At 38.9% G+C, this 27292-nt stretch overlaps 3 protein-coding genes across 10 annotated transcripts in view; 1 reads left to right on the top strand and 2 right to left on the bottom strand.

Annotated features, from left to right (window-relative positions):
- Nucleotides 1–962, bottom strand: part of scfd2 (sec1 family domain containing 2) — a 60107-nt gene extending 59145 nt beyond the window's left edge. The window contains exon 1 of one of the 2 annotated variants that reach the window (XM_014333886.2): nucleotides 4–962. In XM_014333886.2, coding sequence (XP_014189372.2) covers nucleotides 4–817 — 814 coding nt within the window. In that variant the 5' untranslated portion in view covers nucleotides 818–962. The remainder of the gene's footprint in view (nucleotides 1–3) is intronic. The other variant, XM_042221393.1, reaches the window with a different exon arrangement.
- Nucleotides 942–24991, top strand: fip1l1a (FIP1 like 1a (S. cerevisiae)). Of its 4 annotated transcripts, none has more exons than XM_042221396.1 (13): nucleotides 993–1111; nucleotides 1437–1500; nucleotides 2850–2887; nucleotides 3380–3475; nucleotides 3576–3673; nucleotides 3825–3910; nucleotides 6009–6105; nucleotides 6419–6527; nucleotides 9701–9737; nucleotides 12711–12751; nucleotides 13197–13359; nucleotides 24440–24559; nucleotides 24651–24991. In XM_042221396.1, the coding sequence occupies exons 2-13, from the start codon at nucleotides 1448–1450 to the stop codon at nucleotides 24769–24771; spliced, it is 1059 nt and encodes a 352-aa protein (XP_042077330.1). In that variant the 5' UTR covers nucleotides 993–1111; nucleotides 1437–1447; the 3' UTR covers nucleotides 24772–24991. The 4 variants fall into 4 exon arrangements, with proteins under 4 accessions (XP_042077329.1, XP_042077328.1, XP_042077330.1 ...); XM_005923313.3 differs by having other exon boundaries at nucleotides 998–1111; nucleotides 1424–1500; XM_042221395.1 differs by lacking the exon at nucleotides 1437–1500 and having other exon boundaries at nucleotides 942–1111; nucleotides 24654–24991.
- Nucleotides 24992–25102: 111 nt separating this feature from the next.
- The window catches only part of lnx1 (ligand of numb-protein X 1), a 34410-nt gene continuing 32220 nt past the window's right edge, over nucleotides 25103–27292 (bottom strand). For all 4 annotated transcript variants that reach the window (XM_005923315.2, XM_005923316.2, XM_005923317.3 and 1 more), the window contains 3 exons: nucleotides 26944–27190; nucleotides 26213–26371; nucleotides 25103–26107 (listed from right to left, as the gene is read on the bottom strand). In XM_005923315.2, the coding sequence (XP_005923377.1) occupies nucleotides 25972–26107; nucleotides 26213–26371; nucleotides 26944–27190 (542 nt within the window). In that variant the 3' untranslated portion in view covers nucleotides 25103–25971. The remainder of the gene's footprint in view (nucleotides 26108–26212; nucleotides 26372–26943; nucleotides 27191–27292) is intronic.

Here is a 27292-nt window from a genome sequence, read left to right as displayed (position 1 = left end):
TACCTGTAAGATCCATCGTTCGGTCTACAAAGATGATTGATGCTTTATTAGGGGCTGTCTTCCTTCGGTTTTTTGCTTGAGGAAGATTGGCGAGTTCCCCTGCTATGATGCGGCTCATTGGACCCAGAGCAAAACTCTCCTCTCTCGTACCTGTAGCCTCAAACATTGAATTTAACGCTGAAGCTAAGGATTTGACTTCAATTTGCAGTTCAGCAGGGAGACAGTGCATGTCTATATCATTCAGGCTTGCAAATCTTCTCTTCTCTGGTCGTTTTTCATTGATGGCCTCCAGGTCTGGCGAGAGAAGAGGGAACAGGTGCGCAAACGGGGGTGCAACTATCAACTGCTGTGACACAGGGGCGAAGACAACTGGAACATGCATGACCTCTGCCGTGTAGTTCATATTTCCCATCCACTCGCATAATTTCTCTTCAAACTGCTCAAACACAGGGCTTCCTTCCATTTCTGTCGTAACTTTGTTGACGAGCAGGTGCACGGAGTGAGCAACGGTGGTAAAGACAACGCAGTACTGAAAGTGACTGAGGGATATGATGTCTTTAATAATGTCAACTGTCCTCCCTTTCAACAGTGTGCTGACCACAAACACGGCTTTAGGCTCATTGACACCGCACGCTTCGAAACTCGAAAACTGCTTTAAATTCCTGGCTCCAGCTTCCAATAACGTGGCAGCTCCTCCACTCCAGTGGAGAGCCTCTGCACATTTGTCATCCATGAAAACAACCGATTTCTTTACCTTCGACAGCACCTTCTCCCACATCAAGAGGGGGAATCGCGTAAACTCCTCAGTCGCCAACATTTTCCTAGTTACGTGTATCAGCTAAATTCACCGAAATCAAAGACACATCAGCAATTTCAGCTTAAGTAGCTCCAACAAAACAAACACACGTCTCTTAAAGGTGACGTGGCGCTAGCCCGTCGCTTCATTAAAACGTCACCCAAACGTCGTTGCTATGACAATAAGCAGTATCCCGAGAACAATCGTTACAGAGTTAATAAAGGAAAACTTCTTATGCAATATTCTCACGAAGTATCTAGACTTTCACTACCATAACCAAGAACGACAAGAGCTAAAAGGGGGAGGATCCATCGGGTAAATTTAATCTCAAAAATTATGTTAAACATGTGAAATTTAATTTGTCTTGATGGATTTTAAGCTAATTGAAATTAGTTATGGCGATTTGTTGACACGAGCTTCCTTCATTAAAAACTAATCTAAATGACAGTTGGCACAAACAATTAAACCCCTAAAAATGTTTAATGCTTAGAGTTATGAGTTCCTCTTTATATTTGTTTAAATCACTTCCCCCAGCGTTTAACGGAAAGATACCATAGCTTAGTTTAAAGAGGCCAGCTGTTTCTTCTGTTTTCAATAGAGCCACTTTGATTTTAATGTGCCTCCAAGTTCCTTGTTTTAGGGGTATATGACATGAACGTCACAGATGACCGACACGAGATACAAAGGGTTGGACTCTCACCCAGGTGTGTAGCCAGTGCCTTAAATAAATAAGTGTGCAAATTTACAGTTGTGTACAGCCATTGTTCTGGCATTGCGCGTGTATATATATGTGCATATATGTATATAAGGCGTAGTGGTACTCGACACTGGACCAGTAAGGGTCCCCACGCTAACCAAGCAGGGGACCCTTTATATGTCAAGACAATATTCTAAATAATAAAAAAATATATACATGAAATGTTGTTTAACTTAAGTTAAACCACTAAAAACTAAAGGAAACAATTCAATACAAAAGAATACAAAATTATTGAAAGTTACAAAGCAATATTAATTTTGTTGTGATGAATTAGAAGGAGTTAGATACTCGTCTCACAGGCCGTAAATTGCAGTGAGCAGTAGACAAATTGAAAATAAACTGTAATGGCATGATTATTTCCAACAGTATTATACTAATGAAGCGTTCAGGTATAATACAGTTTTCACAGTACGATAATGACATTATAGTTGCACAATACATGTGACGGCACCTTGTGTGCTGCCCGAAATGTGCAGTCAGTCATGTCGAGCATTAAAAAGAATTTGATGCTCATTAACTCGCTGTCAGGCGAGAGGTATTTGTTTGTGAGCTGGGAAATGGGGATGTTAGCAATCATACAACTGGAGCCCTGATTTTTTTTTTCTTTTGTATGTTTACGCCAGCCTTTATGCCTCAGAATAAATGTAGCATAACATGCCAATTACAGTTAGTGACTGTAAAGGATACTAAGGCTTAAACAATGTTGTTTTTTGGGCGGGATAGTTTAGTTGTTTTTGCATTTGGGAATTTGTGATTGAAATCATGCAAGCAATTTAAAGAACAACAGTGTCACTTACGTTGATCAGTGCCTAATGGGGAAAAAAAATACCCACATGAAAAACCTGAACGTGAATAGACATGGTTAAATGCCATTTTTCACTTGTACCCATCAAGGTTTAGTGTTCTTGCAGTAATGTAAAATCATTCTGACAATTATCTGTGTAAGTGGAAATTCTTTTCTATTTGGATGATTTGATATTATTTTCATCCCTTTCTTTTGTTTATGGGACAATTTGAAAGCTGTCCAAGATGATAATGACATATTATTTTGAATTTTTCCAGCTTTTTATTGTGTTTTTGTAGCTGTTAGGTATGTTATGAATGGGCCTTATTTGTAAAAAAAAAACCCTTCTGTCAAAAATTTGCTTTGAGATATTTTCATAGTGTTTAAGTTAACGCGTTGTGTCATCAGCACTCAACCCAGACAGAAGTGTTTCTTTCTGTTATTTAAAGTTACTAATGATGATGATAGAGATAACAGTGGTGATGATGTGAGGGCCTCCTTATTTCTTGCAGTACATTTATGCATCTTAGGAGGACACAACATGTAGGTGGTGAGTAGTGACAACCCTTTTGAGATTTTTGGGCAACACAAATGACAGTGAAACATTAAACAAAGCAGCCACACAAAGACCAGACTTTATTGTAAACTTGGTTTAAGAAATAAGAAGATTATAAGATATAAATGTCTTAAATCAGTTAACTGATATGCATTCAGCTTCCAAAGACACACAGTGACTATATTTCTCCTCAGAGTCAGCCAAGAATTTAAATATAGAATTTTACAGTGAAAACTATCAGCCTATTAGAGAACCCAGTGACCATTTGACATTTAAAAAAGTACACTTTCAGTCATTTTACACATATTCATAATTAGTTCACATACATTGAGAATGTCAGCTTCATTACTGCAAATCAGCTGACTTAACTCAGATCTTTATGATTTAAAATATTCCTTATTGAAAATAAATGAGAAATGACGATATATGTGACAAATATATGAAATATATGTGACATCATTATGTCTGCATTGGGATGATTTACAGGTACTACAAATGACCTATTGTTAGAAAAAGTCCAAGGAAATGAAGAAATTAACCAGAAAGTAGAGTTTTTGGAGAAAAAGCCATGGAGAAAAGCTGGTAAGTATTGTTGTTTGACCTGACACGTCAATGAGATTCTTGTATGCATTCAGTAATTACATTCAGACCTATTCATTACCATTCAGTGTTTTTATTTTAGGTGCTAACATCTCAGATTACTTTAACTATGGTTTTGATGAAGAAAGCTGGAATGCTTACTGTAGGAAACAAGCAAAACTTCATGGCATGATAAGAAAGGTAAATGCTAAAGACAGGGTAAGATAATGCTATCACTAATGTGATTTAGTCAGCCTTCTTTTTAAAGAGACCCTTCACTTAAACAGGAGAACATACCGTAGTTAGGAATAATAAATCAGACTGAAACTTGAGAAATTGTTATTCTGCTCAGGCCCAGAAGAGGCACACTGGATATGAAGAAGAGGAGGTGTTTTGTGCTTATTCTTCCCCAGGCAGACCATCTATTGTAGCTTTCAGGTCAGTAATATGTCTTCTCCATACTGTTATATTTTGTGCCTTCAGTCCTACACCCTCTATCCCATTCTATGCTACTGCTCTGAGCTCAGAGCCAGAAGAAGCTGGCAGCTGGTTTTTTCTGTTTGTTTGTGACACGGCAACTATCTGCCTGATGCCATCTGTTTTCTGTGATCCTAAGATGTGCTCAGCATATTAGGGTTGTTTTGGCAAGGGATTGCAAAATGTTGAGGTAAACACAGACTTATGTTCATCTGTTAAAGCCCAAGGCAAAATTTCATCGAAGGTTAAAGCTTTTTTTAAAACATTTTTAGGCTTTGTGCCATTAATTTTCCCCGTATTTATATTTCATACATTTATGATTTATCTGCTAACAACAGTGACACCAGATTTTACTCCAACTTTAACAGCCGCTGTAGTTTTAGCTAAAAATTGTAGTAATTCATTAGAATTTAGTGTAATAAATATATAATTGTAGAACTGATTAGGCGAATCAGTTCTACAAACACACAAAAGTGTTTGTGTTCTCAGATCTGGACCATCTGTTTACTGTATACTGTTCTTTTGATACATTAGATGATTTAGGCACTGCTGGTACATTTACAAAATGGATGAGCTGGAGGTGCCATCCATCAGTGTGGGAGCATTGGACTTTTAGATGACACTGAATTTGTGGATCGAGACAATAGGAAAAAAAAATGAGATTTTCAGCTTTCTGTAAATGACCTCCTCTGTTGCTATTCCAGGAGTGTAGCGGTGTGTTTTTCCAAGCCATGACTCACTAATGAAAAATGCTGCAGACAAGTGCAAATATAAAAGGTTTGGCATTTTGACGTCACAGTTTGCGATTGCAGCGACCAATTCATCAAACATAACTAGATTGGGCTTTATAACCCAGTTAGTGCCAAATCTTTATGTGTAGACAAGTGTGTTTTTCCTGCAAAGAGATATTTTTGGTGCATTGCTAAACAGATTTCAATTAAAAATTTTAACAAATCCTGTTAATTTGGTTTTGATTTATTTGAGGTCATAAATAACACTGTGAACAGACCTCTGTCAAATAGGGTAACACAGTTGCAGGGGTTTTGCTTTATGGATGGATTGTGCTTAGATGCATAGTAAGTCATCAACGAATCAAAAAAAAAAATTGTGTACACACTCATGAGGGGCCTGTTTTTTTTTTAATGCTAGGAAAAAACATTCACTCTCAGCAAGCACTTTGCAGCTATTTATAAAACCATGCTTTCAGCCATTGAGTGAAGCTGTCCCATGCAAAACAGGTTCTTTACCACTGCTTCTATTCATTTACTTTAATGGTGATTAAGATGTCTGTTGGATGCCTTGACCATCATCTGAGACTGACTGACAGAAATGGCCAGCCAGTTTAAGATCTGTCCTACTTGATGTCATTGTTCTCCATCGGCAAGTTTACCCTTAGGAGGAGGACACAGATCTGAGTCATGTGTGTGTCATGTCTCTCTCCCTATGTGACAGCAATTGACCAAACAGTAGACCATCTTTATTCAAAGAGGGTCTACTGTTTGGTTAAGGAATTTACCAGTGTGTTACATGATAATGTAGTAAAGATTTTGGTTTGTTTTTGTGCAGCTCAGGTCAAAAGTGTTTGTGTTCTCAGATCTGGAGCAAAGAGACATTAAGGAGCTGCAGGCACTTCCCTATTGAGTTGCCATTAGATGTAGGCGTTTTTACTTTTTTATGTATGCTTTTCTCTACTGTTGATAAAGTCCTTGTGACAGAAGCGGGTTAACATTCCGCTTGTGTGCGTATGTGTGTGTATGAGCTCACTCGGGGTGAGTGTAGCAGGGTTTAGGGCTGTAAAGGGCTGTTTTGTGAAGATGGCAAGATGACCCAGATAAGGAGGTTTAATGCGTTAATGGACCTGCAGGGGGTTTAAGTAAGGACATTGAAAGTGACATTAGGATAAATGAATGTCCTGTTTTTAAAAATGTTATATAAGTGCACATCAGCACCACATTAAAAAGAAGGATTTATGTATGAGAACCCCCACTTGCCTTTTTTGGGACATTATCAAAACATTGTATGTATTTGTACAGTCTTTATCATATTACCTGATCAACAGAGATTCAGATCCTATCACTAATTTGGCTGGAGGACAACCTGAATCCAGCAGAGAGGATGGGCACCAATGTCATAATGATGGAGGCAGCAACACTCAGGTATTATGTTAGTATGGGTTTAATAAGGATGGGCACCAATGCAGGAGGACCTGAAATGATCAGTCTCGGAAGCTATAATTAAACCTTTTGGCATGAACCAACCAGCAGACAATTGATTGAACTATGGGAATTTCAATTAATATAGCATTTTTATTGTGTTCCGTACAGAATTTTTGTAAAAAAGAACTATATGTGTATTAAGCTACTGGTTCAGCCTACAACTTTATTGTTGATAGTTTGTCGCTGTCATTTTTTTAAATGAGATTTCTTTTTATTGTTGTCATAAATAACAGTAACTATCTTTATTTTTCAGGTTGTTTGTGAGACGTGCCATTATGAGGACAGCAGTAATGCTAATCAGCTGCCACCTCCACTCAGCAAGAACTCTTTCTTTAAATTTATTAAAAAGAGAGTTCCACCACGTAAGTCACTCTGCTATTGGAATGCAACACACTTACTTATATTAATGCTTATTTACTATATTTACAAAACTATTTGAGAAAGGTTCTTGTATGTTCCTTTTCATTTGACATGATAATTATGAACATCTGAGTTATCTGCGGGAGAATATTTAGATTTAATACTAAGATTTTCAGGTGTTAAGGCCCCAAAGAGAACCCTCTGTTGGACACATCATGCATCATGCAGCTGCACAAATGACTAATAGCAATCAGACCATGTGTTTGTGAAGCTGCAACACGTGTCATAATAAATTATCCTGTGGAGTTGAAGGACAGAGGTGAACTTAGCTGTGTGTATACGTGTGTATCTCTGCACCTGCCTGCATGTGTTTGAAGGTACTGTATGGATATATGTCTTCCTGCAGTCAGGTACCTAGTGCTGTCCAGGTGGGAGTCCATCAGTCTTTAGACTTCCTCTTAGTCTTTGCAGTGAATCATATTGAAATCCAGGAAGGCTCCCTGGCGCAAGCACACAGCTGAGCACATGCCATATCTTCATCTTCAAAGGCTCTGAAATAGAAATGCCGGCTTAGGCCTGCTTGCCCCTTACCCTCCGAGCCCCATACTGCACAGCAAAACCCGTGCCAGAGCCACTAATACAACCAAAATATCAAACATCCTGCCGGCACCAGCTTTGAAGTTATATGCATAGCTTTAATGCCGACCACTCCCCTTTCTTTAAGTTATAGGCCCTGCCTCCTTGTGTGAGGCAAATGTGTAGCATGATAAAAATAGCCCCTGGTAAAAAAAAGAAAAAAGTTGCTGGGTCTGCAGATTGAGGCACGAGAAAAGTGCTGAACAGACCCAACTGTGGGGAATAGGGCAGAGGAAAAGAAGGGGCTGTTTTAATTTTTGGTTTGTTTTTCAGTAAGGTCACATTAGATGCCAAGTGTTTTTCATAGGTGCACATTTTGGAGTGGAGCTGTGTCATTACAGGGTTGTACTTGTGTCATCTATCAGTGCAGCACAGTGAAGGTGATGCTGCCTGCTGCTGTGCACTGCAGCTAATCTTCCATACAGCTGGTTACTGGGTCACTATAATCACTGTAGCAACAGAGCTTGTATGTGAATGTCCTCGCTGACTGAACTGAGCAGATTTTTTAACTCTTTTAAAAAACTGACTATGCAAGTAAATGCCCCGTGATGAACAATCAGAGCAACATTAGGACTATTACCAATAAGATTTAAAAAAAAAAATGCTTTTTTAACCTTATAATTTTTTTGTTTTGTTTTGATTCATAACATAAAAAAAATCTGTGCCCTGTATTGATTTTCAGCTTTAGAGTGGAGAATGCTAGTTTTCTTGTAAAGAGCTGATGGCTGTGCTTTTAACAGGTGACAGTGTAATGACAGGATGCTGTCACTGCAAGAAGATTTATGCACATCTGTCCTTGCAGATTGCTGCATCTGAGAGTATGGGAGACAGTAGCCTTTACACTAACAAAGATCACTTGGGCCTGTGCTGCAGTGCAGAACAGCAGCCAGTTGTCCCATGTGAAATATCAGCTCCATCTAAAACACTGCAGCCTGTAGCTCTGTAAAGCATTAGCACGAGACTCAAAACCACGCAAAAACAATCAGATGCAATTAGCCCTCAGCCATTTGCTCTCTCATATGCTGCCAAGCATGCAACTCTAGCCTCCATCAAACACTCACTTGAGATCACCACAGGTAAAAACAATTACTCACTCACGCTAACCTTGATGGCATGTTCATGGACAAGCTGCTGTGTACTTTGTGCATCTGCTTGTGTATACAGTATGCATTGCATAGCATTCCATTAGCAAAGTTACTAATACTGCCAATCACATTTTACAATCCACTTAGATTTTCTGTAGTATAATTCATTCTACAAACTCTTTGTGATGTCTCATGCAGTGACTTCATCTATTTGCAGTAATGAGAGCTTGTCGCAGATGTTTTTTTACATGCTGCACTCTTCATGTTCCTGATTATTCACATCATGGAATCACATTAAAGGGAATTACCTGAAGACCCTCCAGGCTACACTCTCAGACTTCGATGTCTTGAATTTTGAGAAGTTTGTACGTGTATGTTAAATTCTGCTCTTTTCTTTGGGTGTCCAGGTGTCTCAAGTATCAAAAACCGCACTCCTCCATGAGCACTTCGGGCCATCTCAACTCTGTGGAACTTGTATTTGAAAGGGAAAAAACAGTGTTTTAGATTTATTCACAGGACGGCATCTTGATGTTCTTTTCAAATTCAGGCAGCTCATATGTACAGCACACATAGCAGCTCATATTATTCTTCCTCCTGCTTCAACCAAGCTGTTTCTAGCCACTCTCACGTTAGGGGTCTTTTAAAAAAAAAAAAGTAGGAGATGGTATCCAGATGTGAATGTGTGCTTGTGCCTTGATTCTTCAAAGGAATCTCTCTATATATGTGTGCTTGTATGTGTGTCTTTATGTGTACACACATTGGCTCCGTACAGCAAGTGTGAAAGCTGATTTTGCAGCTTGGTCACGTAAAATTTGAGCATTATAACAAGTGGGTCCATTAAGTGTGCACTCAAGCATTTGACTTGTTCTGTTTTATTGATGGAGGAAAAGGCAAGTAGCACTTGCTACATTTTGTTGCACTGACATTTTGAGGCTGATCTAATTTCTTAAGATTAAAAGATGCAGCACTATAAATTATGAATGCATGTTCCTGGTAATGGGTTATATTTATTCATATTCTTTTATATTGTTTCTGTTATTTGTCTTGTGTTTCTGTTATTTGTCTTGTGTTTCTGTTATTTGTTGCTATATTAATAACAACAAAACGTCTTCTCACATTTAATGTGTGATTTTAGACTATTTCTGTTTCCATTTGATTAAAATATTTGGCCTGTGTTGGACAAAATCTGCATTTGGAATATGTATAATATTCTAAACCTTCTAAACTGTTAAGGGGTACAACCTTTAATATGCAGCTTTTTCGTGAATTTTCATGCAATAATTAAATAATTATTTTCTTTGCTCTAATTAAAGCAGCAAATTATTGTGGGTATATTATTATTTCCCTTTTGAGGTTGAATGTAGTTACGGTATTAAAATCTATTTTTTTTTTTGGAATTTCAGTATTACTGAAGAGAACAATAGATAACTTTGCTGTCTTCTTTTCCTGCTCAGGTCCCCAACCTCCCTCCTCTACTGCTACTTCGGTCAGGTGAGCCCTATAATGTGTCTGTCTTTATGCATCAGTTGTAGGTCAGCTCTATATGTAATGACCGTAATGAGGAGAAACTGAAGGTTACTGTGTCAGTGAAAAAGTGAAAACCGTACTCCCTCACAAATTCAGCAAATGTGCAGGGAGGGAAAGAAAAATGTTACTCAGAGACTGGACTAGAAATCATTAGTCAAGCGATTATTACGTTAGTGTGAAAGGAAGTAACTCAAAAGTTTGATAAAACAACTTCTGAAACAGACCAGGTGTCTCTAGTTAGACTCTAAAGATCAACTTGGATTGGGGTTTCTTTTCTGTACACCATGCACTGTTGCTCATCTTCCAACTGAATCAATGGCCATATAAGGTAGAAAGCAAGATAGCAACCTTGTTTGTTCCTCCAGTCTCCTGTTTATCAGTATTCCAGGCACCCCCTCCACTCTGCTTTTCCGATCTATGTCACAACCTGTCTGCAAACTCCCACATTTCAGCAGTAATTTACACAACTTAGATCACAAGTGGGCCACGTTGTACCCAAGGCTCTCTTGCTTTTTCTTACACGTTAATGAATGCAGCCCTACTCCATTTGTGTTTGCTGCTGTGCTTGTTTCACTTGGATGCTGTCTGTATCCAGCCTTCCTGAGTCCAGCTCTGTTTGTCTGTCTCACTAGCTTCCTGTTCCTTCATCTTTTCTCTCTTTTCTCATTCCTATTTTTTCCCTTCCCCTAATTTGCTGTGTCTGATGTGTGCCTAAATGTGCTCAGTACTTTGTCCATAAAGATGGTTTTTCTCACATCTCAGTCCATCTGCCAAATCCTCACATCCTTCAGGGACTTACTGTTCCTATGAACTCTGCCAGCCATCTCCTGTGTGCTTTATGAATAATTTCCTTTTAAACTTTTTAAAAAAAGTATACACATGTGCAGTGTCTACCCTGATAGTCCTGGTTTCACTGTTGCCTTTCCCTTGGGGCTATTAGGAACAGCAGGTATTTCTGGCATCATCTTGGCCTTGACATGCCATGCTGCAATGAGGGCCAAGGGTCCTGAGGGCTTCAAAAATACTTAAGATCTGATTAGACTTCGGCAATTCTACAACATTGTTCCCTTATAGTGACAGGATGTAACAATTAATCTCAAAATGAAAATGTCCCTTTATAGGAAAATTAACTAGCGAACAAAAATCACTGGAAAAATTATTCAAAATGAGCTAAATTTTAATGTGGTAAAGTTAACTGTTCAGGCAGTGGTAGTGTAAAATCATGTTCATCTATGTTTTATACATATCTCACAATAATATTCCTTTAGTCATCCTAGAGGGAGGCCCAATCAGTATAAAAACTGTGATCTATTAATAAAGGAACGTTAGAGCATGATAATGACTTGCATGTTTGCCATATCTTCCATAGAGTTTTATCACACATCTATAACTTTATTTTGGTGTGTATTCAATCAGGCTCCTCGACCAAAGCTGTTGATTCTGAGCATTATCAACTTTCAAGTGTATATTACATTACCAATCTTTTTGGGCTTTTCTACCTGTTACATGCTCAGAGAACCAGACTCCCTCTTCCATTCATTGATTCTTCTCCATTCATAAGTAAGTCTTTTAACTTCTTGTGCATCTGTTGAGCCAAAAATAAAATTCCTCAGCGATGGAACTGTTTACTTTTGGATTTATGGAGCAACATAACTGGGCTCACACCTGTTGGAAAGGCGTTCATTTGGATGAGCTTCAAACAAAAGCCAAGTTCACATTCAGCTCATTCGGAAGTTTTCAGTTGGAGGCAAGTGTGCCCTGGCCACGTGGACGGACAGAAGACCCAGATTTTATCAGTAATATGCCCTCCATCCGTTCCTCTTGCGTTGGCGAGCACACACTATGCCTTGACAATGAGCCAGTCACTTCAAACACTTGGAGAACACAGCTGTGCATTTGTAAAAGTGCTTTGATCCTTTTGCAGACCCGCTTCTTTTATTTTTTCCTTCACTGATTCATCTGTAAATTTGTTTGCTCATGTGGTTTCCTTTTTTAGAATGCACATTAACATTCCTTAAACATTAAAGACAGTAAACAGACAATTACAAATACAATCTGCCAGAAGCAGATAAAAAGAGACTGTCGAGGGTCATCTTGTAGCTGGATCCAAATTGAGGATGCAGGAAACAGGAAATAAGCTCAAAACTCAGCTTCAATGCTGTAGGGAATAAAGAAATCCAAAAACATTACAGAGCAGAACCAAACAATCCAAATACCAGAAACTTTCTGGGAACACATGGCAAGGAGATACACAGCAATCAGGGACAACATAATAAAGGACAAAGGGAGACGTAGACGATAGACACAAGAAAATGAGAGCGTGGTAACAGGTGTGAAAACAGCCGAGGACCTTTAACATAATGACACAAGAAGAAAAACTTGACACAAGACACAGAGAACAATGGTCACCAAAATAAAGCAAAGTGACCCACAACAGAACAGGGCGACAAGAATAAAGTGACACAACTAACAGGAGAACAAGAACGAGAAAAAGACAAATTCCGAGACAAGACTGAGAGAACCAAATGGCATGACAAAAGGGAATTATCTAATAAATGGCACAATAAAACACATAGTATACATAATAACTATAAATAATATAGAACTGGAATATAAATCACATTTCAAAACCAAAAGAATTATTTATACAGTTCTCAGAACTCTCGGCCTCAGACACATACGGTTGGTGTAAATCTATGTGTAATGTATGTTGTTCTTTTGTTAGATCTGCTAATACTACTAATTGTATGTTTTAATAAATTCTGCTCAGTAACAGTAATTTGTCTTTTTAAAGAATTCAAAAATGCTATCATGAAAGCCTTCTTAATGCCATTTATGGAAACTGAAGTTTGAAAAAAAGAATGTAAACTTGGATCATCTGTAAAGGTCTGATGTAAATATAGGATTTTCACATATTTCTTTATTTTCTATTTTCAGTGGGAACTCTACAAGTTTTAACAGCCCATCAGCTTCATCAAGTATGTACATTTGTCCATAAGAGATAGTGTTTCATATTTATTAACTGTTTCAAGATAGATCAGTACTGTATATTACACTGTCTTAGTGAACCTGTTAGGTATGGTGTCCAAGCACTCAACCATTCTGAAAATTGCCTTAGGCCGTGCTCTCTCATTCATATTTCTCAGCTGTCTTGAGTATTGGAAAACTGAATCATAATCCTTACTATTCAGCTCCCCTACATATTCAGTTTGAACTTCCAGTATGTGAATATATTTACTAGATCTTTTTCTGTGTTAACCGTTAGAGAAAAAGAAATAGGTGAGAATAGGTGAGAAGAATTGGTTCAAAGCTCAGAGCTAATTGCTAAACAAATGGTAATGCATGTGGTTGTTAGTTACTCTCCCCAATTTTCTAACCTGGTTTGGTTCTGTTCTTTAATGGGTGTATCATTTTTAATCCCAGGAAGAATCACCATCAGCCCTGGAGTGATTGATACCACCAAGGCTCGGGAATGCTACATATCGCAGGAAAAGCATGACAAGGATAGAGACAGATCCAGAGCGCATGGTCAAGATAAAGAGAACAAAAGAAGCAGATATAGAGAGAAGGAGGGCTGCTCCTATAGGTTGGTCTATGTGAACTGATGATGATTTTATTTAATGTATGTGATTCAGTTTGCGCTTTGCATTTAGCACAGTGTACTCTCTCCTTTTATTCTTCCTTTCTCCACTGTTGGGTGCCTCTGCAGTAGTTGAATTTGAATGTCTGCTGTGCAGCTGTGGCCTTCTGGATTAGGCAACATATAATATATTGGAAGTAATCCAGATATTCATTCTCTCCTGGCCTTGTTCAGTATGTGTGCATTTGCAGCCTGCCTGCACACACACACACTGAGGGAGAGAGAGGGCGAGAGAGCAAGTGAGAGAGAGAATTTTGCTGTAGAGCAATTGAAAATTTTAGATGAAAGACAAAAACAGAACCAAAAAATGATCATGAGGTGCAGTGTAAAACTCTGTAGCTCTGTTTTTTTCAGGTTAGACCAGACAGGGACAAGATATTAGTGCAATATATGGTTGTGAAGCCGCTTCTGTGTTATGTTTGCTGTCTTAGATGGCAGAGAACCGAAGAACCAAAGTTGCTCAAGACAAGTGTTAATAAAAAAATACACTTTAAAAAAGAGTTGCTTTTTATAGATTAATTAGTTCTCTAAATAATTAAGTTTGTGCTTGAAAATACAGACATAAACTACATTATTTTAGTGTTTGAACTTACCCCAAAATGTTTCTATTAACACAGCTAAAGGCATTGTATTTGTGAGTGGTTACCCTCTTGGCTCTCCAGCTGATCGCTATAAAATAAACACACTATTGTGAGAAATGGCCCTAGTGAAGAAATGCATACTATTGCAAAAGAGCATAAGGCCATTGTGACAGAAATCAAGACTATTGCAAGACAAGGAAAAATTATTGCCAGCACAGGCATAACTATTTCAGTTTTTCTGGTGCAGTGAGATGAGGGAATAACTTGCTATATTTGCCAGTTATTGCCAGAGAAAGATTGAGTTTGCACTCCTCAGCATAGAAATTGTTTTTTCTCTCTCTCTCTGAGGCTCACAGCTGATCGGAGCAGTATAATTTCCTCTCCAATTTTCACATAGTGCCCTACTACCCTACAGTGTGACAGCCTGAGCGCCTGCTGTACAAGCACTCATACATGCTAACATGTGAACAAGCCAAATCATGCCCTACATTTCTCAGTGTTGACCATTAGCCAAATTTCTATTTAATTATTATTAACTTAGACAGCTGTCAACTGTAATACACACAGGCACATCTTTTCACACACTCCTCAGCTGACCTGAAGCTCGTACTATAGGAAAAGGCAGGCTTATAGTATTGTTAGGTTGCGTGGGGTTTTACCTTCTGGAATAGGAATAGGTTCATGTACAGTTCTTTTCTAGTCTACCAGACATACAAGCACTCTTTCGTATATTATCCACGTAAGTGCTTTCTATCTAACATTCACACACATTCATTGGAGAACATCCTGGGGTTAGTAACTTGCCCAAGGATATTTGGCATGACTGGGACAGTCAGGGGTCAAACCACCATCTTCCGATTAGTAGATGGCCTGCTATTGCTCCTGAGCTACAGCCAACCCCTTTTGCCTCTAAATACTTGAAACTACAAATATATGCAATGCAGGTGAAATTCTTCTGTTTCTTTGGCTTCAAAAGCTGTAATGTTGTTGATAACAACAAATCCCTGCATCAGCTACTGTAAAAGCGTTGCTGGTAATTAACTTGCAATTAAAATAAGTGCAAAATAGCAAAAATGACAAGCTGAAGTATTTCTTACTGTACTGGGCTCTGTTAAAATATCCTTACATGCTTTTCTGTGCTGTTCAGCACTTTTCCTACTTGAAGTGGTGAGCATTTCCTTGAGTGTTTATGCCCTAGATGTTTGAATTCAGGTTTATACATTAGCTCAAAGCAACATTTTGGGTCAAATAAGGGAAGTGGGGCATGGGACAGATGGGAAGTTATAGGCTAAATGTAGAAGATCTGAAGAATGGGAATCACATGTGCATGACAGACACACAAGAGATTTAGAGTCATTCTACAGATTTGGTCCCAGCTGACAGGACTATTCCTTTGGCCCAGTGTGTGCTCCTCACACGTAAGTGGCTCTGCTGACGTTTTTGTCCTACATTCTGGTCAGATGATCAGAATTCAGATACACACACACACACACACGCATATGTACAAGTTCTATGTTTTTGTTACGCTGATTTATTACTGGGCTCTAGATTATTTTTAGAGTAGGCCCAGGGGGATTTATTGTTAGTGTGTGTGTGGGCAGGACAGAGAAGCAGATGGAGACCTCCATAGCTTTGCTAGCCATCCTTATTGTTCACTGACTAAATCAGTGGGAGTGTTACATGTATGTGTTATTCATTTAGAAACTAGCTAGCCTATTTGTCCTTTGCTTACTCATGCACACAGGCAAAGTGTGGCAAGAGGTTTTCTAAGTATCAGCTACTGGTTATTAGCTGTGACTGTGACATCATGCCTCGGATTTAACCCCACTACTAATAGATTCCACAAGGCTAATGTTCACCAGTACATTTATTCAGACCGAGTGATATATTGTAGTTTTTTTCGGGCACACTTTGTCTTTTCTAGTGGTTCAGTCTGAGTAACTGATTGGCCATTTGGTCAACACTTGCCCCCTAACTGTAAATTTTAGCTTTGGATGATAAACGTAACTTTTTCCAGCTGGCAGTACCTCAGATATTCTTCATTTCCTTCATGCACACATATGCCCGACCTTGCACAACACAGTGACGAATTGCAATATCCTCTTTTTCTTGACATCAGTTCACACAAGGCATAGATCTAATACCTCTTGGATAATTCGATCAAACCTGGATAATAACGGAATTAAGAAATTCTAGTGTGATAAGGAAATTAAAATGATAATTATCTTCTATTAGGTTGGATTAAAAGCATCATTATGCTCCAAGACTCGTTTCAGCGTTAACAGAGGGTATGGCTCACATTTTATTAAAAATGAGCTAATACCTGAAAAAAAAAGAGGTTTGCTGCTATGTTGTGCAACCAAATCAGGCTATTGCTAATTCGGAACAAAACTCCTGAAAGCTTAGCACGTTATTACCTTTGCACTTAATTTATTAGTTGAATTATTTAAAGAATAACATTTCAAAATTACCAAAGTTTTGCCTGTGTTAGGGGGAAACAGTTTTTCATGCAACTTCATTTTCATCATTTTTGAAACATCAGATTTGGATTTAGAGGTTAGAGCATAGTCTAAATTCCCATGTATTTCTTGATTTTCCTCGGCTACTCTTGTGCCTGATGCCACACTTATCCTGGCCTCAGGGTCTGTCTTGGGGCCTGGACATTCTTTCACCTACATCTGTTTTTACTTTCCTTTCACCAAAGTTTTTTTTATTATCTCTTAGTGTGACATGTTTTTGTCTTTCTCTTTCAGTATCATTCAAGAAACTCATTTCTTTCCCAGAGCCGGTGCCTGTGCCAGATAAATTTTAAAATTACTTCTACATTGTTTGCCTGTCAAGTTTCAAGTTTCAAGTTTTATTGTCATGTACAGATAACAGTGTAGCCACATTTATCCATAATGAAATTCTTTGCCTCGTGCTCCTCAGCTTTACATGAGCATATAGAGAGTGTGCAGTTATATTGAGAAGAAAATAACAGAAAATAGCAGTTTATTAGTAATAAAATAATAATAATAATAACAACAATAAAAAAGAGAGGAAAAAGTATTAAATATTAGAGAATTTAGTTGGTATTTACATTTAAGGCAAGTTGGTATTTACAAGTTTGTGCAAGAGTATCTGCAGGTTGTACAAAGTTGTGCAGTGAGCATTTAAGTAGCATTTGTTGAAGTGACAGTGTGCAGAGTCCTGTAATTGTAGTGAGTGTGTAGTGGTGTGTATGGAATGTCAGCAGTTCAAAAGTCTGATGGCTTGTGGGTAAAAACTGTCCCTGTGTCTGGTAGTGCGGGTCTGGATGCTCCTGAACCACCTGCCGGACGGCAGGAGTGTGAAAAGTCTGTGGCTGGGATCAGAGAGGATCCGCTGTGTCTTCCTCATGCAGCGCTGTGTGTAAAGATCCGGTATGGCTGGCAGTTCAGTCCAGCTGTGCTGATCTCACCACCCTCTGCAGAGCTTTGCGGTCCAGAGCATTACAGCTGCCGTACCAAGTGGTGATGCAGCCAGTCAGAATACTTTCAATGGTGCATCGATAGAAGTTTGTAAGTATTCTGGGGTTCATGCCGAATCTTCTCAAGCGCTGCAAGAAGAAGAGCCGCTGCTTTTGTGATCACACCAACATGGTGTGACCAGCTCAGGTCCTCGCTGATGTTGATGCCCAGGAATCTGAAGCAGCTGACTCTCTCCACCTCTGCTCCTTCGATGTGGATGGGGGGTGTGGGCTCCTCTCTGCAGTCTCCTGTAATCCACAATGAGCTCCTTGGCTTTGCTGACGTTAAGCAGCAGGTTGTTGTCACGGCACCATGATGTCAGGGCTCTCACCTCTGCCCTGTATGCTGTCTCATCTTCATCAGAAATGCAGCCGATGATGGTGGTGTCATCTGCAAATTTGATGATGGTGTTGGAGCTATGTGTTGCTGTACATTCGTGGGTGAACAGGGTGTACAGGGAGCTGAGCACACATCCCTGGGGGGCACCTGTGCTGAGTGTGAGTGTGGATGAGGTGTTGCTGCCGATCCGAACCACCTGAGGTCTGTCTGTCAGGAGGTCCAGGATCCAGCTGCACAGGGAGGAGTTGATGTTCAGGTCACGGAGTTTCACGATGAGTCTGGATGGTATGATAGTGTTGAAGGCGGATGAACAGCATCCGCACATATGTGTTTTTCTGGTCCAGGTGAGAGAGGGGCAGTGTGTAGTGCAACTTCTATTGCATCATCTGGTATCTAAATTTCAACCTCAACCTGAATAAAAATAGAACAGAAATTATTTTATTTGGGCAACTCAACACTTTCGATGAGTATGACAGCACCATTGGTCTTTTAGCTTCTTACTGTCACCCAGTTCAAAGAACCTTGATGATATTTTTGACTTTGCTTTTAAGATAAACAGATTAGCTCTGTTGTTACCTGTGTATTCAAATGAGGCTCCACAGTAAGGTGAAGGCCTACCTCCCTCCACATGACATTGAGAGAGTAATCACACCTTCATTACCTCTCAGTTTAACTATTAATAATTCTTTGCCATTATCAGTTGCTCCTAGCTTCTTCTGCAGGCTGTACAAAATGCAGCAGCTCGCCTTTTGACAGAAAAGAATGGTCTAATCACATTACACCTGTACTGGCCTCTGTACTGGCTTCCAGTCCATTTCAGGGTCTGTTTTAAATTTGTATTACTTGTTTATAAGAGTATCAGTGGTTGTTTTTACAGCCCTACATTCTTACTAGAGCCCTGAGGTCTATGAAACTATTGCTCTTGGACATTTGTCAATCCAGGCTCAAAAACAGAGGTAACACAGCATTTTTGGTGGTGATCCCTAATCTTTTTGTCATGGTCTGTGTCGGCAGACCGTGGAGAGGTGGGGAAACAGGACCCAAACGCCGGACTCTTCAGTGCAAACAGTGTTTATTTACAAGGTGGTGAAGTAAGCAAGATAAATCCCCTAGTGTCCCAGACTCCCATGTCATGTCTTCTTCCCAAAAAGTCCCAGTGTAGTGCTCTCTGCTCCAGTGTCTCTGCACTCCCCGTGCTCACTGCTCTCTCTCGTCCCACATTCCTCCTGTGGGAAAACAATAGAGGCAGCCGTTAACACACTTTATCCCAGCAGGCATACACTCACAGACTTTCCGACTACGCTAGAAGACTGACGTGAAGTCAAACGCAATAATCCAGCGTCGGTGGAAGCTCCATTGCTCTTCTAAATAGCTCCCCCGACAAGCCCAGATGAGGAGCAGGTGTGTGGCAAGGACTTCGGGTGTGGCCAGTCCTCAAGCCAGGCCACGCCCCTCAGGCCTGAAGGTGCCTGTAACTTCGCCACAGAAAACCGCAACACACACACACACCTGCCTACATACAGATGCGGACAGAGACCAGAGGCAGAGCAGGCGACACACCAAATGAGAATAATAATAATAATAATAATAATCACAACAACAACAATCATAGTCCCCACTGCTCACGGACCCCGAGTCCCCAGAGCCGGGTCTGTGACACTTTTAAACAACCTAATCTTTGACAAAACAGTTGCACAGTCACTCAATCATTTTGAAACACTGCTCGACACTTTGCTGAGCAGGATACCCGGATGTTTTTATTGTTTTAGTGTGTTTTTTTAGTGCATATTTATTGTTGACTGGTTATTGTTAATTATGTATATTTTATATGGCATGAAATTTAAAATTTTAAATGTGCTATAAAAATTTGACTTGACTTTAACTTACATACTTCTAGATGCAGGCACTATAATATTGGCTATAACTCATAGTGACCGTACAGCTTTTATATCTTTGTTTTAGGACTTTCACTCATTGCCAGAAACACTTGTGTGCTTGCTTGCTGTATATTAGCTGATCGAGTCATTGCATACTAGTTATATTTTACGAAACATACATGTTTCTCACATACAATTTATTTAGTCTTAGATTTATACTCCAATGATTGTAAAATGCACTGACCCTGTCTTTGTTCTCACATACTAATATACAAAAACTGAATAAGGTGAGATTAGAAAGGGTTAGAAGAACATAGCGTTTTACTATTTAAATGAGTCTGATTTGATTTGTGCCTTTTACATGAACCTGTGCAGAAGTAGAGCATAAAACCCGGAGTTAGTCAGCTAATTACTCATTTTATACCACCGGTTATCTAGCAGAGAACATTGAACCAATCCTACATGCCAGTTAATCCAAAACAATGTAATTTACCATAATGAACATATGTAGAAAATTAAAAATAAGGACAACTCTTTCTACCTAAATATCAAATTTCTAAAAAGTGTGTGAGCTTAACACTATGTATAAATTCTGCTATGTGACCTTGATACAAAGAATCTACATGTTAATCAGCTCTAATATGCAAAAGTCCTGCATGTTTATCACAAATTCAAATAGAAGACGTAAGCTTGACAACCCCAATAAAGACTGCATTATTTGGCCATGATTGTGTTTTAAATGATAATTACTATAAAAGAAAAAAAACTAATTTCTTTTTCACTGCAAAGCAGTCATCCCTTGCTATATACAGGTTGTGTTAATTGAAAAATTGTACTTTGTGTCCACAACACCACTCTCTGAAGAATCAGGGTTTCTCAGTCAGGTTGTGAATTCTACGGTAGTGCTCATCCGGTCAAGCCTGAGCACTAATTTTGAATGAAATAATACTAAAAAATATATGTGAAAGGAGGCTTTTATGCTATAATTTACTCTTACCAACACTGTTTCCTCTGGAGTCATTTGAGTGTGTTTATGGTATTATGTGTGGTGAGATGTTTCTGTGTTAAAACTAATGGCTTTGAGCAAGAACAAATGTGGGCCTAGAGTCCTAGTCCCTGCTGCTAACACAAGAGCTGTCTACAAATATTGAATATATTTAGCTTTTTACTTGCAACAGTTGCCCCTTAAGGCTCTCTCTCTCTTTCTCTGTGTTGTTCAAGTGAATGATAATAATTACTCCAGCTATGTGTGAGCACACTGTCTGCATAAGCAGCTCATCATCTGTACTTTTCTATAGACTTTTTGGAAAAACGGGACGTGAACAGTGCCTTTAGTGTGATGATTCTTAAAGGTCAGGCTGATTATTTTAAAATTACAGACTATCGCTGTGCCAAGGTGGCGAGATGAGCAAGTTAGATAGAGAGGGGAAAAATTATTTTAATGCACTACTCATTCACTCTTAGCAGTGGGTAAGATTTCCGCTGTAATAAAACTAATGGTGCTGGCAGACTGAAAGATGTAGAACACTGAAGCAGAATGAAAAGATTTTATTTACAGAATTCTAAAATAGGAAACAATGTTTCTTTGAAGGCAGAGAACTAGTTGGTCTCTGTCTGATAACATAGTTGCCATTAAGGTGGGCAAGTAATTGGTGAGGATCCAAAGACTTGATGCGTAGAAAGCTTGCTGGTAAATATGGAAAACCAAGAGCAGACAGAAAACCCAAATATAATTACGATAAATCAGTCCTGATATTCGGTAAACTGGTGACTGGGAGAGGGAAAAAAATGTATGAATATGAGTATATATCAGAGACCATGTAAAATAAAAATACAGTAATGAAGAATATTTCAACATTGCTGAGTTAATTCATGTGGTGGAATATAGAAAAAGAAGAAGAAGAGGCAATGAAAGCACAAGATAAAATTCAAACAATCAAACAAAATCATACAAATTTAATTTGGAGGAGAGAAAAAAATATGTATCCACATAAATGTAAAAACATAATGATTAACAAACTATGTTGGAGCTAACCCATGTTGGGTATAATGTGTTAGAAAGTAACACGTAAAATTTTTTCAGAAATGGAGTAATGTAACAAGTTACTGCGATTCAGTAATCACATTACAGTTCCAATTATGTTGTTACTTGCATTATAAAGTTATAAAGTTATCTGCATTCAGGACCGATAGAAAGACAGAAAACATCAAACGTCTATATTTCTACGTACTTGTGTTACAGTCAGCCGATATTGGTTCAAGGCAGAAAATGATGCATGGGTCTACAAATTTTGATGAATGGAGATATGGACACTACTTTTATTTTTATTGCATGAAAAGACAAGAGCATAAAGGTAAAGTGGAAACTGCATCCAGGACAGAAACAGCTGCATTTTACTTCTAACTCAACATCGGCACTTTGGAAATATCTGCACAGACAGCATGCTAACACAAAGCCAAGAGCCCACATTGATGTTAAAGCTGAGTGTATGCCAACCTGAGTGCAGCGGCATTTTTTTGAGTACCAATACCTTCACTGGTGTGGATGATTTCACAGCTGTATTTAAATGAATTATAACTACTCCATAACTTCGCCTCAGTGGCCGTCTTTGCTACCACAGTAGTACTGCACCCAAACGCACTTTTCTTGCCACTCAGTCCACATTCTTTCATGATGCTTTCAGGTATCTGAATAATTTATCACTCAATGTTTTTCCAAACACTTCATTGCAGTAGGCAAAATCCTCCAGTGTTTTCCTTTCTTATAAGTGGCAAGATAATGAGTTGAGGTACATTTGCCACTTCTGTTGATTTGTTCTAATAGAAAATACGTTTTCTCGCATGAACACTATCTGAGACTAATATCATCTGAAAATTATTCATGTCCCTCCATACTATGACATTGGATCAAGGAAGAGCTTTTCAATTTGTTAAATGCCCCTGGCCTTAAAAGAGCAACAACAATTTTTAGCATGGTTTCTTGCATTTTTGCTGTGAACTGAATTACAAAATGAGAAACTATGCTAGCAGCTTAACCCTTTGATATTTACAACCAAGTCAAGTTACTTGAAAATAGTAATTAGTTACTAATTACTGATTACTTCTCCAAGAAAGTAATCCTGTTACTATACTAATTACTTATTTTCAAAAGTAATTAGCAACTTTATTACTTAGTTACTTTTTAAAAACATAATCCATCATATAATATTTAACCAAATGAAAAAGCCTCTTTTTTTGCTTTATTGGTTTTATTCTTTTAACTACATGCACATTGCATCAAGCAAAAATTTAATTGAATGCAACAGTCTCTGAGTGGAGATTATTTGTTTAACATTTAAACCTATTTTCTGCATATTCCAGCATATAAAATAAAAAAAAATATTTTTTTGTGTTTACACTCACTCTTTCAAATAGATGCAAGTAAAACACAGCAAAAATGTGCCGCAGCGGTCATGTCACTGGGGGGATCTGGGTGTTCCTCTGTGAATTTCACATTGCTGTGGCAGCGTGATAGGTGCTTGCTCAGATTTGAAGTTTAATTTTTCGCTGTAGAAAGAAATTTTCTTACCACGCAGAATGTATAGGAGATGCTAATGTTCTTGTCACTTTTTACAGAATCAAACTTAAAGTAATGTCAGTACTTCCAATCTTTAAACCCTGCATGGTTGTACTCTCTCCCGCACTCCATATTATCCATTGTTAATCTACACACGTCTGTTGCACACGTCACATGTTCGTACATCACTGTCATGAGACGCTCTCACAAACAAACTCACGGTTTAGTAACGCAGCATGTTTATGGGAACGTAACAGTAATCGAATTACTTTTTTGCAATAGTAATCTCTTACTTTACTCGTTACTTGAAAAAAGTAATTGGATTACACTAAGGTGTTCCTGACCATCCCTGATAACAACAGAGGAATTTCTCATCATTTTTCAGTTGTAAGCAGTGTTCTAGGTGGTTTGACCGACAGTTTAACAAGCTGCCAGCATACTGGGATAAAATCCATGACATAAAAAAAATATTACAAAACAGAGCCATTACATTGGTCCAAAGATGTAATAAGTACCACAATAAAATAGGTTTACTGGCCAAAAAAAGCAGTGCGTAAAACATGTTTAAACATCCTTTTTTCAGGCATTTTTAGCTATTTTTAATAGGATATTTAGTACCTAGAGAGAAAATCATGCAGAGAATTGGAGAGTGACACGCCTGGATCAGCTTTTTCCTGGTCTTTAAGGTACCTCAAGGTACTCAATGTAGACACAGAAAAGACCATCTCACTCACTTATAGAACCATTGGACTATAAATTTTAAACCATACATGTTTGCAGCTGCTTTGTCCAATATGTCTCCAGTGCTGATTTAGACTGATTTCACCATGTTTTTGCATGTGTGTTTCCAGAGGTCATATGAACACTAGAATTTAAAACTTATAGGTAACTGCAGTGTGGATGTGTGGCTTTTATGTAAAAGGCATGCTGTGACACTTGTATTGGGCTCTTTGTTACTCAAAGTGGAAGCCGGGGGGAGGTTATAAAAGCTAACACAGTGGTTACAGTTTTAATCCCTTGAGTCATGACTTATCTCTCTTTCACTGGAGCAAGAGAGCAGCAGTCTTCCTGTGGGTCAACAGGCCTTTCCCCCCCCTTTTGTGTTATGTCCCAATGAGAAACTCTCAAGTTTTATCAGTAAGTAATGTAAGAATAAAATAAAAACCATTTTGTTTTCTGCAATAGGGAAGCGCAAATGAAGCACAGGGAGCCTAGGAACCAAGGGTACAAGTATCGCTATGACAGAGGCAGTGGAAAAAAGAGAAAGAGCAACAAAGATGATGGATCACGAAAAAGATCAGAAAGGTCTAATGAGAAACAAGCGCACTGACATATATGTAAAAGGATGAAAATACTAGAACTAACCTTAATGATCATTATCTTGTGTCTTCAACAGCAGCAGTGTCAGGAGCAGCAGAAGTAGCAGAGATGTTGGTGGGAACAGGGACAGGAGACACAAACAGAAAAGAAACAGAAAAGCCAAGACATGTAGGAAGAACAAGGAAACCAGCAAGTAGTTCTCTCCTAACAAAAAAGGAAATTAAAATCTGACTGACTTTCAGTCTCCCAGCCTGATTAACAGAGAACTGCCCTATGGCCTCTTACATTATATTGTTTCGGAAAATTAATTAATAGATAACATCATTCACAAATTAATATTTTCAGTAGTTATAATTCATTTAAATTAATAATTTTATTTGAAAAACTAAGGATAATTTCATGAATGTTTAGTACAGTATGCTTTCATTGTTTCTTTTTCTGTTGATTTTCTTCAGATGAAGGGAATGTATACATGTCGCTTTGTGAATCCCAGGGTGATATGCTTTTAATCATCTTTGTCACAGCAACCAATTTTTCAAATGATTTTATTGATCAGTTAACCAAATGTACCATCAGATATACTACACAGGCCGAAGCGTGACAGATAGAACTGCAGTAGATGGGCCTCAGCCCTTCCACTGATACACAGAAACCAAGTCATTTTTTTTCTTAAATGTAAGAAAATTAGTAAGGCCTCCACACTGTTATCTAATTAAATATCTTTTAACATGTTATGAACACATTAATCCTTTATTTTTTCATATATTTTCTTTGCCAGTGGTTTGATAGTTTAGCCATAGCTTCTGACATAACATAAAAAACCTCACAGACTACTACTTGGCAATGTGTCTTCAGATCAACAGATGAAGATGACAACCACTGTCAGTACAAACAGAATAAAGCCTACATTAAAAGGCCATACAACAAACAAACAAAATAAACATATTACAAGTGCTTGGATCTTTTTTAGACACCCAACAGTTACAGTAGAGAAATGTGAGTCCAACTTAACGCATATCCTAACATATAACTACTGGAATTGGCAACATGTTGTGTCTCCTGTCGGTACTCCCACTCGATGCCAGAGAATGATCATGTCCTCTAAACTGATAACACCCAACATCTTAGTTAAAAGTGTCTCAAGCCTGGATCCTCCCAGTTCAGCATTTTCTGAGGGGCACGTTAACCTCTGGTAACAATCCAGTCTTGTGTCTGTCCCCCTCCAAACTCCTGCCGAAGTCACGGCTGTCCATCAGACGTGAGGTATCCAAACAGCTACACGACTATTCTAAGCTTCTCCCTCACAGCAAAATTAGGTAGTCAGCCAGACTAAAGCTCTGCCTTTGACATTCCTTGGTCACTGCCACCGAAACAGTGCTGGATGGCTTAAAGCACTGCTACAGCAGGCTACCAGGCCAGGACACTATGGTCAGGGTGATTCTGCCACGGAGCTCCTTCAGAAGGCGAACCAGTGCTGTGTGTGTCATCCCCCAAGTACTCTTTCCATTCACCTCAAGCAGGATGTCTCCACACCTACACAGACAGAGAAATGGGAATTGAAAATGATCTTCTTTGACTTCTAAAACATTTTGCCCATGGGCAATTGTGGAAAAAAAGTGATATGCAACGAGCAGATACCTTATCCTGCCATCATTGTAAGCTGGTGTCCCCTCCACAATCGAGCGGATGAAAAAGGATTGATTGCAGTTGACCTCTTCCTGACCTCCAACAATACTGAAGCCCAGGCTGCCCGAAGTGCTCCGCCGCAGGACGATGTCTTTGCAGCAGTAGAGATGCCTGCATGAGCCAAGAGGGAGATTAATCACACTAATCTCTCAACGGCATCTTTAGATTACACATACTGTGCATCTATACTGAGCATGTGTGCTGTAGATAGAGTGCTGAAATGAGCCCCACTCTAAAGAGAAAGGCCTGGCTAACCTTTGAATGCAGGTGTGATTTGGACTTTGTATCAGTAGTGCACCAAATCACAGTCCAAAGCTAAATTTTCACTGTGACTTAGTGCTTGGTTTCTTTGCATCTCTGTTTCATCATACTTTATAAAACTAGGAGCAGCAGTTGTTTGTCGTTATCGGTACACAGCTGTCTTTCTAACACATCTTCTAAATTCATATGCTAGGAACATAGAGAAAGTTTAACTGATATCTTAGTGGTAAATATTTAAGCTGAAAGGTTAGTTTTAAAAGTATAATGAGCATTCCTTTCCCAGCTGGCTTTGTCAAAATTTCAGTTGGCACCAGCTGGCAGAGGTCACAAGGACCGGTGTGAGGGGTTTAATTTATACTGGCCTCAGAAAAAGCATACAATTGTACATGGAGATGATGCAAAGGCAGCAGTGGGTACTCTACCTGGGTAGCTGCAGCCATGACACCCACAGTGGGGAGTAATCGTCATTAGGCACCGGGCTCTTGATGCTGTCTGTAGGTGATGGCGTAAGACAAGGTGGCAATGTGCAATCTTGCACAAAGTCCTCTGGAGGACGCATCTCCAAAACCTTGAGCACAACAGGAGAGGAGGTGTTCTTCAAATTGGCCACGGCCTCACCTCGTGTTACCCCCGTCAAATCCATGCCATTCACATTTAACAAAATGTCACCTGCAGGGGAAGATATAGACAGCACAACTCAAGCTCTGCCTGGGGCTGATACCCTCATAACAGCTTAAAACAAGACGTGGGACACATCATCTGCCTATTTAA

This window comes from Haplochromis burtoni, unplaced genomic scaffold, assembly GCF_018398535.1.
Source record: "Haplochromis burtoni strain Fernald_Lab_line unplaced genomic scaffold, NCSU_Asbu1 Contig_65, whole genome shotgun sequence".
NCBI classification, from domain to species: domain Eukaryota; kingdom Metazoa; phylum Chordata; class Actinopteri; order Cichliformes; family Cichlidae; genus Haplochromis; species Haplochromis burtoni.
Note: the sequence above shows the minus strand (reverse complement) of the source record. Positions and strands in the feature narration are given on the sequence as shown.

Coding starts and splice junctions, on each gene's coding strand:
- fip1l1a (XM_042221394.1), top strand. CDS start 972: ATGACAATAAGCAGTATCCCGAGAACAATCGTTACAGAGTTAATAAAG. Junction 6,106..6,418: donor ATGGAGGCAGCAACACTCAG/GTATTATGTTAG, acceptor TTTATTTTTCAG/GTTGTTTGTGAGACGTGCCA. Junction 9,738..12,710: donor TCTACTGCTACTTCGGTCAG/GTGAGCCCTATA, acceptor TTCTATTTTCAG/TGGGAACTCTACAAGTTTTA.